The 13644-nt window shown below is 49.0% G+C and overlaps 3 protein-coding genes across 3 annotated transcripts; all 3 read right to left on the bottom strand.

The window, feature by feature from the left end:
• Positions 1 to 7242: 7242 nt before the first annotated feature.
• Positions 7243 to 7746, bottom strand: EDB91DRAFT_1239965 (uncharacterized protein; the record flags this gene model as incomplete). The annotated part of the gene is made up of 4 exons (XM_041321930.1): positions 7243 to 7360; positions 7424 to 7431; positions 7454 to 7658; positions 7682 to 7746. 4 exons carry the CDS (start codon positions 7744 to 7746, stop codon positions 7243 to 7245), a joined length of 396 nt encoding a protein of 131 aa, XP_041170528.1.
• A 3669-nt stretch (positions 7747 to 11415) lies between these two features.
• EDB91DRAFT_1255151 (uncharacterized protein) lies at positions 11416 to 12708 on the bottom strand (the record flags this gene model as incomplete). Its single annotated transcript, XM_041323925.1, has 6 exons — positions 11416 to 11820; positions 11864 to 11896; positions 11952 to 11990; positions 12042 to 12215; positions 12268 to 12364; positions 12533 to 12708. 6 exons carry the CDS (start codon positions 12706 to 12708, stop codon positions 11416 to 11418), a joined length of 924 nt encoding a protein of 307 aa, XP_041170527.1.
• A 126-nt stretch (positions 12709 to 12834) lies between these two features.
• On the bottom strand, positions 12835 to 13541 carry EDB91DRAFT_1087413 (uncharacterized protein; the record flags this gene model as incomplete). Its single annotated transcript, XM_041316209.1, has 3 exons — positions 12835 to 13038; positions 13172 to 13436; positions 13495 to 13541. Coding segments are annotated over 3 exons (516 nt in total), but the record flags the coding sequence as incomplete, so codon positions are not given.
• Positions 13542 to 13644: the final 103 nt, after the last annotated feature.

Here is a 13644-nt window from a genome sequence, read left to right as displayed (position 1 = left end):
AAAAGAAACGCCTCGCAGAGAACGAGCGTGACCGTTTGTTTTTGGAAGGATTCCATCCTGACGTTCAAACCCGCATCTGACGCTGATTGGAGATCAAGGAGCCCGACCTACACCCCGATGATGCATATACTCAAGCGTCGGTGTTGGAAGTGGCGCTCTTTCTTCTTCAAGGATCGACGTCGCTCCAAGTGCAATCCATATCGCCTTCACCGAACCCAGCTGCCCAACCAGTACGACGTACCTTTGCGCCGTCCGCACCTCCGCCCGCATCGCCCAGTGTAGTTGTTAAACAAGAATACGTCCTAAGTGAATCACAACCACCGCCAATCTGCTATTTCTGCGGCCGCACTGGTCACACAACTAAAATGTGTAGGGAAATAGATGCATATATGGCATCAGGAAAAGTCGCTCAGACTAGCAAAGTTCAGGTCGTGTTGGCTGACGGATCAAGAATCCCCGCAGTTTCAGGAACGATGATGAAAGACCAAGTAGACATCATTGTAATGGAACACCATCCACACAAGGTATCATCGCACGCAGTAGCAGGGCTATTCGTTTGTTCAGGGCCAGAAATTGATGTCAAACTCAACATAGAATCTTCTGCCTTCCTGCAAACACAGACTACGAATGAAGACAAAGGTGAAGAAGACCCAGATGTCGCCACAGTTCGCGCCCTCCAGCTTGTGCTCAAAATCGCTCAGGATAACATCATCAAGAAACAGGCTAAGTCAGTTCGCTTCGAAACCCCTGCCTCGCCTAACACTAGTGTGCCTGCGAGCAACTCGAAGTCATTTGATGAAATAGTATCCCCACAAGTGAAGGACGCTAACGAACAAGCAAAGCCACATGTCACACAGGTACCAAGGATGACAGCCGCCCCAAGCACGCAATATTCGCATTACTTTCCGCTTGAAGACCCGACTGCAAGAAAGCGCGTCCTAGACAGTGTCATGCAGACGACAGTGCCAATACCCGTTCAAGATATCCTGTTGATCGCACCAGAGCTTCGGAAGCAATTCAAGGATCAAATGACGACCCGACGGGTTGCGGTAGGAACTCTTTCTGTTAATGAGTTAGCAGGCGTGAACCCCGAATGCTTATGGGGCGAATATGAGCACACGCTTAACCACTCAAAAGACGGGACTATTACCGCTCACCAGTCCATTCCCCTTAGGTGTATTGAAGCAACAGTACAAGGCCAAAAGATCACGTGCGTGCTCGACCAAGGTGCAGAAATCATCATGATGCGCAAGGACATCTGGCTATCGCTCGGTGTACCGCTGTGGTCTGATCATATTATGACCATGGAATCCGCCAACCAAAGTAAAGACTCGACGCTTGGCGTCATTGAGAATCTAGGATTCAATTTCGGGGCAGGAGAAGTCCACCTACAAGAACAGGTAGTCGAGAAAGCTAACTTTCAAGTCCTTTTAGGTCGGCCGTTCTACGCACACATGAGCTGCCGCACGCAAGATTTCATTAACGGGGAACAGAATGTCACGATATCGGACCCGAATATGGGGAAGGAGATCATGATCGCAACAAAACATTGGTTGAAGGTTTGTCTGTGCTGTTTGCGCAATTTACATTGCGCAAATCACTGCAAAATCTTGGGATCAGGTTTTTGACGATTGATGATCCGCACAATCGGGGAGATGAATCTCATTCATGTACATTGGATTATGGACGCTCTTCACTTTCTGACCAACCCTCAAGGGGTCAACAGTCCTTTCAAATTGCCCAGACATTTTCCTATTCTTCACCCCCTACTAATTTCTCCCCTGTCTATATGTTTCTCGTTTCTTCTCAGACTTGCTTCAACCGCGCATCCATTGCTGCTTTTCAGTCCAGCTATCAGTTCAATCTTGCCTCAAGGGCGCTCATGTACAAGCCTGTTGCACGGAAAGTCCGTACTGTACCAGAGTCGATCACAGAGGACTATTATATCAAGCGTAAATTACCTGATGACCCTCTTGCAGGAATGGCCGATCTTCCTATGCATCCACCCGACTTCGTACCAGGGGAGCGCTTCATGCAAACACGTGCGGACAAGATTGACCTCAATCCTGCAAATTGGTTGTGGCCAGAAGAGCTAAAGCTAATTTGTTGGTTAGTTTGTACCCATGAAAAGGCCTTTGTTTGGGATCCTAGTGAACGCGGCCGCTTCAAAGAAGAATATTTTCCACCCATCAAGATCGCCACGGTACCACATACACCTTGGGTTCAGCACAACATTCCTATTCTGCCTGCAATATTCGATGAAGTCGTCCAAATTATCAAAGACAAGATAGCAGGAGGAGTATATGAACCGTCCAACGCAGCATATCGTTCATGATGGTTTTGCGTTGTCAAGAAAGACAGAAAATCACTCCGGCTCATCCACGACTTGCAGCCGCTCAACGCTGTGACGGTTAAAGATGCAGCGTTACCCCCATTCACCGACCACCTAACGGAAGCATTCGCGGGATATGCAGTATATGGGATAATGGACTTATATGGTGGATATGATCATCAGCCGCTTCACCCGGAATCACGCGATCTCACCACGTTCAGAACACCCCTCGGCCCTCATCGACTCACCACACTTCCGCAAGGATTCACTAACTCATCGCAGATATTCCAAGCCGACATTTCATTCGTTTTCCAACTGGAGATTCCGCAGTTCACTCTCCCGTTCATCGATGATTTACCAATAAAATCGGTCACCACATGCTACCAACAGGAAGACGGGACGTATGAGACTGTTCCAGAGAACCCAGGGATACGGCGGTTCATTTGGGAACACTGCATAGTCGTCCATCGAGTCCTCCAGCGACTAGAAAACGTAGGAGCAACTGTGTCAGCAACCAAGTTCGTCCTAGCAGCGCCCACGGCCATCATACTTGGGTATAAATGTATGATCGATGGACGAGTCCCAGAAGAGTCAAAGACACAGAAGATCCGGGATTGGCCCGAACCAAAGAACATCACGCAAGTCCGCGGTTTTTTAGGTACTTGCGGTGTTCTGCAAATCTTCATCAAAGACTTCGCTCGAATCGCTCGGCCGCTCGTGCAGCTTATGTGCAAAGACCAACCATTCGAGTTCGGCCCCGCACATCAGGAATCTATGAGGCTTCTGAAGGAAGCAATTGTGAATTCGCCCGCTCTACGTCGCATCAACTACGAGTCAGGCCATGAAATCATTCTCGCTGTCGATACTTCTCTTATCGCGGTCGGTTTCATACTTATGCAAATAGGTGACGATGGGAAACGCTACCCCGCTCGCTTCAGATCAATAACGCTCAACGAAGTCGAATCGCGCTATTCTCAAGCAAAGCTAGAGTTATATGGACTATTCCGGGCACTTCGAGCTGTCCGCGTCTGGATCTTTGGTGTCCAAAGGTTGATGGTCGAAGTTGACGCCAAGTATATCAAAGGGATGATCAACAACCCTGATTTACAGCCGAATGCGTCTATCAATCGATGGATTGCAGGTATTCTTCTTTTTGATTTTAAATTGGTTCACGTATCTGGAGCGAATCACAGCGGAGCGGACGGACTCTCAAGGAGACCGCGCTCCGAAGCCGACCCTATCCAAGATGACGATCATGAGGATTGGTTAGACAATGCATACTCATTCTCGATTGAAGTATTGAACGAGCGCGCACGGCCGATTCAAATGAGTCGCGTACGGCCAACTAATGCAGAGCACACTTCTTACAGAGCCTACCAAGAAAGCGCGGGCGATGAATTGGTCATTAATATCCCTCGCTCTGACACTGCCAAAGCATATGATGAACGGATCGATCACATTCACAATTTCCTTAGATCTCAAATCCGTCCTAGCGCTCTTAGTGACCTCGAGTTCCAATCACTCGTCAAGCAAGCCATGAAGTATTTCGTTCTGGACAAAAAGCTTTGGCGTTGGCATTCACACGGCCATCATCAAATCCTAATCTGCAGAGAGCGATGCTACCAGATCATCAAAGACGCACACGACAACATCGGCCACAAAGGAGTCTACTCTGTATGTGCGCGGCTTCTCATTCGGTTCTGGTGGCTGATGTTGTGCGAAGACGTCAAATGGTATGTCAGGACATGTCACGAATGCCAAGTGCAACAAACAACCAGATTGCACATCCCTCCAACCGTGCCAATCCCAGGCGGTCTTTTTTGGAAAGCCCATATTGATACGATGCTAATGCCGAAAGCGGGTGGTTTCAGATACCTAGTACAAGCGCGTTGCGCGATGTCTTCCTATCTGGAGTGGCGCATGTTGCACTCCGAAAATGCATCAACCATAGCCGCATTTGTCTTCGAGGAGATTCTCTGTAGATGGGGACCGTTAACCGAGATAATTACTGACAATGGACCAGCATTTATATTAGCACTCAACGAACTTGCCGATCAATACGGTATTCGACACATCTGCATATCGCCGTACAACTCGCAAGCGAACGGAATAGTCGAACGGTGTCATTTCAATGTCTGGGAGGCCATCATGAAAAGTTCCGAGGGGGAGGAGAAACATTGGTACAAGAACGCTCATACTGTCTTTTGGGTCGAATGGGTAACTATTCTCAAATCATGCGGTGTGTCGCCTTATTTCTTAGTGCATGGGGTCGAACCGTTATTTCCATTCAACCTCACCGAAGCAACCTTCCTCGTTCCATTGCCCGATAAAGATGAGTTTACATCTACAGACCTCATCACTTGGCGCGCTCAGCAATTACAAAAGCGCGCGGCCGACCTTCAGCTTATGGAAGAAAAAGTTGTAAAGGCTAGGTATAAATCGATCCAGCATTTCGAAGCGACTCACAAAATCACATACCACAACTTCGCACCTGGAAGTCTAGTGTTAGTGCGCAATTTGAGGGTCGAAGCTGAACTAAACTGAAAGACAAAACCACGCTATCTGGGACCAATGGTCGTTCTCCGATGAACGATCGGCAGCTCCTATTTGCTGGCAGAATTGGACGGAGCAGTATCGTGCCTTCGATATGACGCCTCTCGAATTGTTCTATACCAAGCATGGACGAAAGCCTGCATCTCAGTGACAACCATGACAGGATTAGAAGACGCCGCACTTGACCGCTTAGCACTGGAAGAAGTAGACGATGAAGACACCGACCCTAACACTCCTTAACCCCCTCCCATCCGCTGAATCAACCGCAGAATATACTACAAACATAGCAATAATCATACCGACACTCCCTCCCTTTCATTATTTTACCCCGGGCTTCAACCAGCGATCGTTCATTATCTCCCACCATACACCGACCCAGACATATTCATAAAAACACCCCAGATCCCGAGTCATCATTCCACTTATTTATCTATTTATGTGCCGATCCCACTAACAATATCTTACCACTTTTTATTTTCAAACGCGCTCTCCGGCAGAGCGCCCCTTCTTGTATTTAAGCCGACCAAGATCACGCTGCGAGAAGTGGAAGCCAATCAAAGAAGACAAGTCGGGCGCGCACCCTGCACCGATGCAATGTTTATATTTTCTTCTATCAAATTATACTTACCACCAATCTCTTTATCGTATTTCAGGCACTCAGTGGACTTGGATATGGATATGGGATCGCAAATCGGCGCTGACGGCCGTAGTCATATTCAACAAAGCCAGGAATACGCAACTGTTTACAGGAGAAGAGATCGCAACATTACAGACCAGGATACAAGGACTTGCGCAGTACGCGCAGCCGCTCCCTGTGCTCCCACAGTTCGGCTGATGACCCTTTCGCCTTTGCTTCCAATGCACAAAGCTCCTGGGCCGCACGAACAGCCGCACGATCAATCATTGCTGCCCCGCCCCTCCTTACGCGCTGTATGCACGGAGTCGGCTCTTCCGCGGCTGTGTATCGATCGTCGTCATCGTCATCACCAAGATCGATAATGTCCGACCACTTTGAGGACGAGGCCTCGGGTTTCATGGCTGAACGAGAAATTAGTGAAGGAGTCAAGCATGCTTAGAACAAGATACATACCGTTCAAGAGAGAGCAAGGCTTTTTCAGGGTGACACACCCAGAGCATCGCCCACCCACGGGACCCCTGCACACGCGCTTCTTCTTCGCCCTTTTGCACAGATCGCACGGTGGATCGTGCGCTATAACATGAGACTGCTTGTCCTAAACAAGGGGTAGAACGCGTCAGATCAACCGCAAGAACAACTAAGATACATACCTAAGCACGCTTGCCAGATTTCCGCCTGCTTCTCCGTGCCTTGGACATCGCCTTCGAACGACAGAGTAATTCCAGAGGAGTTCACGATCTCAGTCGCTGCACGCGCACGATCCTAAGGTCGATCGGTCAAGACGCTAAACGAACCGCATATACCACGCACCATGAGCCCCATCCACCTCCAATGTTAATATACAGGTGAGTTTATATGTATTCTAACCCACCTTGATGAGAACTAACTTAATGGGTCTTATGTTTTTTTGCAGCTCCATGGATTGGTCCTTTGGCAACAAATCCACCTCGTTCACCCACCCTTCATTGTTGTCTTGCGGGTCATCTTCCTCACTATACTGGGCATTCATCTCTCAATCTTCCCTCTCAATGTTGTCACTCAGCTCGATGAGTCTATCATTGGCGTCATTGGCATCATTGGCATCATCAGCATCATCGATGTCAGCATTCAATGCATGCTCAGTGTCTTTCTTCGACACATCAAACTCCCGTATCAACAACTTGGCAACAAGATTGACGGTGTGCAAAAAGCACCGAGTGTGACTTGCCTCCCCTGCGAACTCAAGAACCAATATTTTGAGCTTGTCAACCATGACATTATTGTTGGATGCGTTATCACATGTCACACTCAATATCTGTTTGTCGAATCAGCGTGTAAGTTTTGTTTATTGTTTCGGACCTTACCTTCTCTAATATCCCAAATTCCTTTAGCATATCTGCAAATACAATTGCAAGTTGCTCCCCAGTGTGAGACTGGTACCGACGAGTCATTTTCTGCACCATTGTCAATGTAAGTAAATTTGTACCGAGGCAACCTCAATGATATCTAATGGAAAGCTCAGTGGGATGCCTTCATGCTCTAGATGCACCAAAAACGCAATGAATGCATGGTGGTTCTCTGATGTCCATGCATCCGTCATGAAATTCATTTTGCCTTCATATTCCTGGTACGTTTAGTTTCTTTTAAACCTTTGAACAAATGAAAATTGACTCACTCCCAACATCTTAGCAATTCGCTCACACATTTGTGCAAACACAAGTTTTACATCATGCGAGATAGTTCACGGGGAAGGTATGTAATATTCGGGTCTCCCAGTCTTCATCAAACACTGAAATCCTCTATCTTTGACAATGTTGAATGGCCGCAGGCTCTCCGCTACCCAATGAACTAGCTCAGCTCTGCGAGGTGGCGTGTTAGCTACTGCGCGTCGTGAGGCTCGAGGACCCACTTTGTTTCAGTACTGAGTATGCTGCCTATGCGAGTACAGTCACCTTTCCTTTTCCTTCATGCTCAAACGATTCTGTTATTGACCCATCATGAAGGATACCGGCAACAATCTTTGTTCGGATTTCCTCCATGTTCTTTGCTTCATAGGCTGTCTGCAGGACTTCATCACCCCAGCAAATCTTGACATGCTTTCGCATGTTGCCCGTCGAGCGTGCATCTTTTTTATCAAGGAACCAGGCGGATCCAGGACTTTGCATCCCTTGGCCATACACTTGAATCCATGTGTGCGACGGCCATTGAGAGTCTCAATGACAGGATGTGGGATCAAAAAAAGCATAGATAGGTGAGTTCCACTCCTTCATTAACCGTTCTGCAGTAGCTAACATTAGCTGGTACTTAGAGCTCGAACTTGGCCTCTTACTGAGTTTATCTTCGGCACTCTCTTCAGTGATGGTACCTTTGCCCGCATCATTCCCACCATCACTGATAAGAATAGCTTCTTCATTGAACAGTATCTTCTTTGGAGAGAACCACACCTGGATGGACTTTAGTTGGGCCTTGTTCAATTGTTCTGCCACCAGCTGGAGGCTGAATGGGTGCTTTAGGAGGTGCTTCCTTAACATTGTTACCGCGTTCTTGGCCCAACTTAGTTTTCTTTGGCCATGCATGTGTCATGATGCTGCTATCTTCATTCTTCCGTTTTTTGGATGAGATTTTAGATGAGGTTTCGAGTTTTTCGTCTATTGCTGCCTTAGCTTTATCCGTAAGTTTTGTGATACATTTAGCAGCTGTTTGTTACAGGGACCCTCAGACCCCTATTGTCTCCACCAAACATCGCTGTCACAACCGCGTCACAACACGTGACAGATGACATCACCAGCACGTGACTAAACTGCAAAGCACAGCATGACAGCCGTTGGAGCAGCACAGCTCTAGAACCAACCTAGACCAGGATCAATAGAAGCCGCGCACTTCTCCCTTATCGCCCCTACCAATGCACTGGTACTGACTATCGTTTATCCTATCACTTATCATGACAGATAAACGTTATCTGACTTGGACACCTGCCGCTGTGCCGGTACCATACCCTGGACCCTTACCGATGAACCAGTACCCTTATCTCTGAGTCCTTATGACTCACATAGACACTTACCTAATTGGGACACTTTCTGGCTACCCAAGCCTACCCTGAACTCATAGGACGATACCTATATATACAACTGTAGTTAGACCATGTATTTCTCTAACTTGATCTTCACTTGTGATATACGACTCTAGCTTCCTCTTTGAACCTTTAGTCAGTCATTCTGGATGGACAGCCTCCATTCAGTCTCCCATCATCCTGGTGCTCCATGAAGCGGACACAGGATTGACCCTATCAAGTGCACTGTTGGGAAAGCCGGGCTTTCCCGTAACACTGTTCTGAGAAAGGTTGCATGCATGGTGTAGTTACAGTAGTAGCGTGTCAGGCTTTGGCTGTCATTTTGTTTTGTCATTGTTTTAAGTTAAGGTTTGCATTCTATGTAGGCATCGGAGTTATGACACAAGTGATTTGGCTTACAAACCCACCATAAGGGTACGGGTACGGGTATGGGTGTCCAAAGTCCATACCCCAACCCACACCCACGAAGTACCCCTACCCATGACCCATGCGGGTGGCCTGTACCTGTGTCATTGCCTAACGCTGCTTGACATTCCGGAGTGCTGCAAAGAGCTTGAAGACATGTTGGACCAATGGGCTAGGATTGGCATTGGTGACTTTGATGAGTATGCAGCTGGGATTGTGGCAGGCAGCGACGCGGAGGACATTAACATCATACTTTAGTATCGCTCTGAAATCATTACAGTTTATGCGAGCCTTGTGAGGCTGTATGTCATGTTTACTGTGTGAAGCCTGTGAATAAATGTATCCTTGGTACAGTCTGTACAGTCTGTGATGAGATGTACAGATTGTAGATGTATGTGACAGTATTGTAAAGGGGAGACTTCCTTGTGTAAGTGTAATGTCTGTACAATACTGTACAATCTTGTGCAATATTGTACAGGTGCCCCCTAGTTTGCTGATGTAGAGTTACCTTAGTGTTTTCTGGACCCCTGAATCCTGAGCCCATTCAGTCACATAGTCTGTATTATACAGGCAGCCGAGGTTGAAAATATGCTGTTCCATACAGGCCAGCAGACATCGGCCGATCGAATGGTTTTGCCTGTGCATAATGTTCGGCCGGCAGGCTTACTGAGACCCAATTTCAACAGCTGGGCCCATAAGTAATGATGGTCAATATTAACATGTCGGCCGGTGGCCATGAACATCATATGGCCCCATGGGTTCAGTATATTGGTGGGCAAATGGTGGTGGAGGAGTCTCTGATGCTGTCAGCTGGGCCCATGTAGAACATAGTGCCTGTGTGTATCGGTCGGCCAATTGTATGTGTGGTATCGGGCAAGCCCATGAAGGAGCAACAGTTGACTTTATCAGGTAGGCCCATAAAGCATGCATCCTCCGTGTATATTGGTAGGCCAATGATGGGTGTGAAGCCATCATGTGGGCCCATGGGGAGAAATTCCTGATGCTATCAGGCGGGCCCATGGAGCTTGTTGGCTGTGGCCATTGACTGGCTGACGGTCTGTATTAGATCAGGTGGGCCCATGTAGAATAGGTTGCATGTGCAGTATCGGTTGGCCAACATGGAATAGGTTGCCTGTGCGCATCAGTCGGCTGGTATGGAATACATTTCTTGTGTATCGGTCGGCCCACATGGAAAAGGTTGTCTGTGCATATCGGTTGGCCGACATGAAATAGGTTGCCTGTGCACATTGGTCGGCTGGTATGGAATAAGTTTCCTGTGCTTATCGGTCGGCCCATGTGGAATACATTGCCTGTGCACATCGGTTAGCCAGTATGGAACACATTTCCTGTGCTTATTGGTCGGCCCATGTAAAATACATTGCCTGTACACATCGGTCAGCCAGGTATGGAATATGTTTCCAGTGCTTATTGGTCGGCCCATGTAAAATATGTTGCCTGTGTGCATCAGTCGGCCCACGTGGAATACGTTTCCTGTGCGTATCAGTCGGCCCACATGGAATACATTTACTGTACTTATCGGTCGGCCTATGTCAAATACATTGCCTGTGCACATAAGTCAGCCAATGCTAGGTGTGAAGCCACCGTGTGGGCCCATGGGAAGGGATACCCGATGCTATTAGGTGGGCCCCTATAATGTGTTGTTTTTAGGTATCGGCCGGCCGACGGTCTGTATTGTATCAGGTGGGCCGATGTTGAATACTTTGCCCATGTGTATCGGTCGGCCAACAGCAAATGTGAACCCATCGTGTGAGCCCATGGGAAAGAACATTTGATTCTATTGGGTGGGCCCATACTATGTGTTCTATGTGCATATCGGCCGGCCTGATGGCATGTGTGGTGTCAGGTGGGCCAATGGGGGAGAAAAGGTCGATCCTATCCGGAAGGCTGATACGGAATGCATTGCCTGTGTATATCGGTCGGCCAATGATGGGTGTGAAGCTATTGTGTGGGCCGATGGGGATGAATTCCCGATGTTATCCACCGGGCCGATGTAGAATGCCCTGCCTGTGCATATTGGTCGGCCAATGCTTGCTGTGAAGTCATTGTGTGGGCCCATAGAATGTGTTGCCTGTACGTATCGACCGGCCCATGCAGAATGCATTTCCTGTGCATATCAGTGGGCCGATGGGATGGATGATGTCGGGTGGGCCCACGAACGAGCAGCGTTCGATTCTATCAGGTGGGCCGATGCGGAACGTGTTTCCCATGCACATCGGTCGGCACATGGCAAACAATGCCGATCATCTCGGCTTGGCCCATGGCCTCCATCTTCACGTCTGGTTGATCGGTGACACGGCAAGAAGACTTCAGGGATTCAATCAACATCATCGATTCAAATTAATTGACAACCTTATCACTAATCGATCCAAAAGGCTGAATGCAACCGTAATGTAATCTGATATACCATGACACGGTCGTCTAAGCTGAAACCGAGACATCCCAATCTACATCCTTGTATTTCGCATACTCTGACCGAGGTGTCCCCACAAAATTGTGAAGGCTATCGCGCATGAACCATGCCCACACGAACCGATCACCCCTGAATGTGACGCCATGCCTGACAATGTGTCCGGAGCAGCCGACCATGGCACCGGAGTTATATCGCAACTGAATGCCGAGATTGGACAGCGTCATGAGGCCATCGCAATAATGGCCGACACTGGTCATGACGTCGAACCCTTCTGGAGTAGATCTCGGATCTCGGTGAAGAGGGCATTGCCTGTTACACATGACGGCTGCGCAGTTGAACACCGAGGCCCAAAGTTGCAGACGAGCATACATGCCATCAAGCTCATTTTCCATAGCCCATCGAGCGAGTTTCATCTGTGTGGTGACCGAAGCCCAATACAACTCCTGGGTGCATCACCCGAAGAGCCGCCAAGGCCAGGAGTGCCGATCGCTGCATCGATATTATGACCTTCGGACCACCTTCGCCCTTCAGCAGTAGCCGACACCTCCGGGGTGAAGCCACCGGCGGGGGGGAATCCATAAGGCTGACACTGCCGAGTGAGTGTCGGCATCGCACATGAAGAAGCATGTCATACCTCTCGGCCTTGCTGGAACCAGCAAGGGGCTATGTTGATGCATCCTGGGGTTAGCAGGCGGCAATCGCTCATGTGAAAATGACCGGAGAATGTTCTCCAGTTGGACTCTTGTCCACTGGTGATGCTTGTTTTCAGGAGGTAGCCCATCCCGACCGTGGCTGCTTCCATCTCGGCCTGTGGGGTTGGTGTAAATGGTTGGCCCACAGGCGACAATACATAGCCTTACTTGAATCCACGGGCTAATGGCGTCCGGAAGGTACCATAAGATGATGCGGCCCCCGGAATCCATGAGCACCGAGGGCTTCTCCAACAATTGTTGGGAACTACAAGGAAATTTTTGGAGCAGAGCGTCTTCATGTTTTGTGATCCTCCCTGTGGACCTGTTTGTCGAGGGCTTCATTGTACCGAATCATGTCAAGATCAAGCTGAACTGCGATGTGTTAGTAAACCTCCGACCGAATGACAGAAATGACCGACTCGGGTTTGCATACGCATCGGCGAGCACTCGGGCTAACTGCCGACAAGCGAGCATGGTCGGCACATCCAGTGCCAATGGAGGCGATGCCAACGGTTGCCGATCGCCGACATGGCAAGCGAAGAGCCGGTGAACGAAGTCAGCAGCAATGCATGTGGTGTGCAATGCCCAGTCGGTAGGAATTGGGGTCATGATTCGGGCAGAGGAATGGGAATCATTCATTGATTGCTTATATACAAAGGCACCGAAACACATTTAATAATACTATGTACATCGCCGGTATTTTAAGCGATATCGGCGATAAGTCCGCACATACAGTCACTGCTCCGCACGAAATCGCCTACGGGAATTAATGAGCGCCTGCTCCACCTCATCAATCGGCGCCTCAAGTTGGGATATGGTGGAGGCGGCCGCTGCAGCGATCTGGGTCTTCTGCTCCAGCAAGGAGGCCATCGCTTCGCCGAGGTGTCGGAGATGGGCCCTCACCGCCACAATTTGATTGAAGAGGGCATCACCGTCCACCTGACCAGGTCACAGCGGGACCTGGCATGAGCATGGCTCCGATCGGCTAAACATTCACATCAGTGGAAGTCCAGGATGAGCGGAGGAAATGACCGACCAGTTGTTCAAAGTGCTCTCAGGTCATCTCCATGACCTCCTGAATGGTCAACATCGGGAGCTCGAACCCCAACCTGTCGAAGCGATCCTTCCACCAATCATGGGAATAATTGCGAACGACTCGGTGATTGGACCATAGTTCTTGGTCATTGGGAGAGCAGCACTCGAAGAATTCGTCGTGCAGTTCCTCAGCATTGATGGTGCCGGTTTGGAATTGAGCGAAGCGGGCAATGACGAGTGGAGAGGTTGGGCATGGTCGATGAATGTTCTCCCCAACATAATTTGATATAAGGAAAAGCAACCTGATGGAGGGATCAGCTACAATGCATGCCGACCGTCGACCACCGAAGAGGCACTCACATCTGCCTCCCATTGAAGTGCCAGACAAAGCTGGCTTTGTAAGCCGGCTAAAGGCACATGCTCGGTGCATACAGCCAGATCGTGGCGAATTCAGATGTAGCATACTCCAGCACACTCCACGTTGGCAGCATCCACGCAGTAAAGTCATTG

This window comes from Suillus paluster, assembly GCF_016628075.1.
Source record: "Suillus paluster strain FC165 chromosome Unknown EDB91scaffold_129, whole genome shotgun sequence".
In the NCBI taxonomy this organism is placed as follows: Eukaryota; Fungi; Basidiomycota; class Agaricomycetes; order Boletales; family Suillaceae; genus Suillus; species Suillus paluster.
The sequence above is the reverse complement of the archived record's forward strand: the minus strand, read 5'-3'. Positions and strand labels throughout refer to the sequence as shown.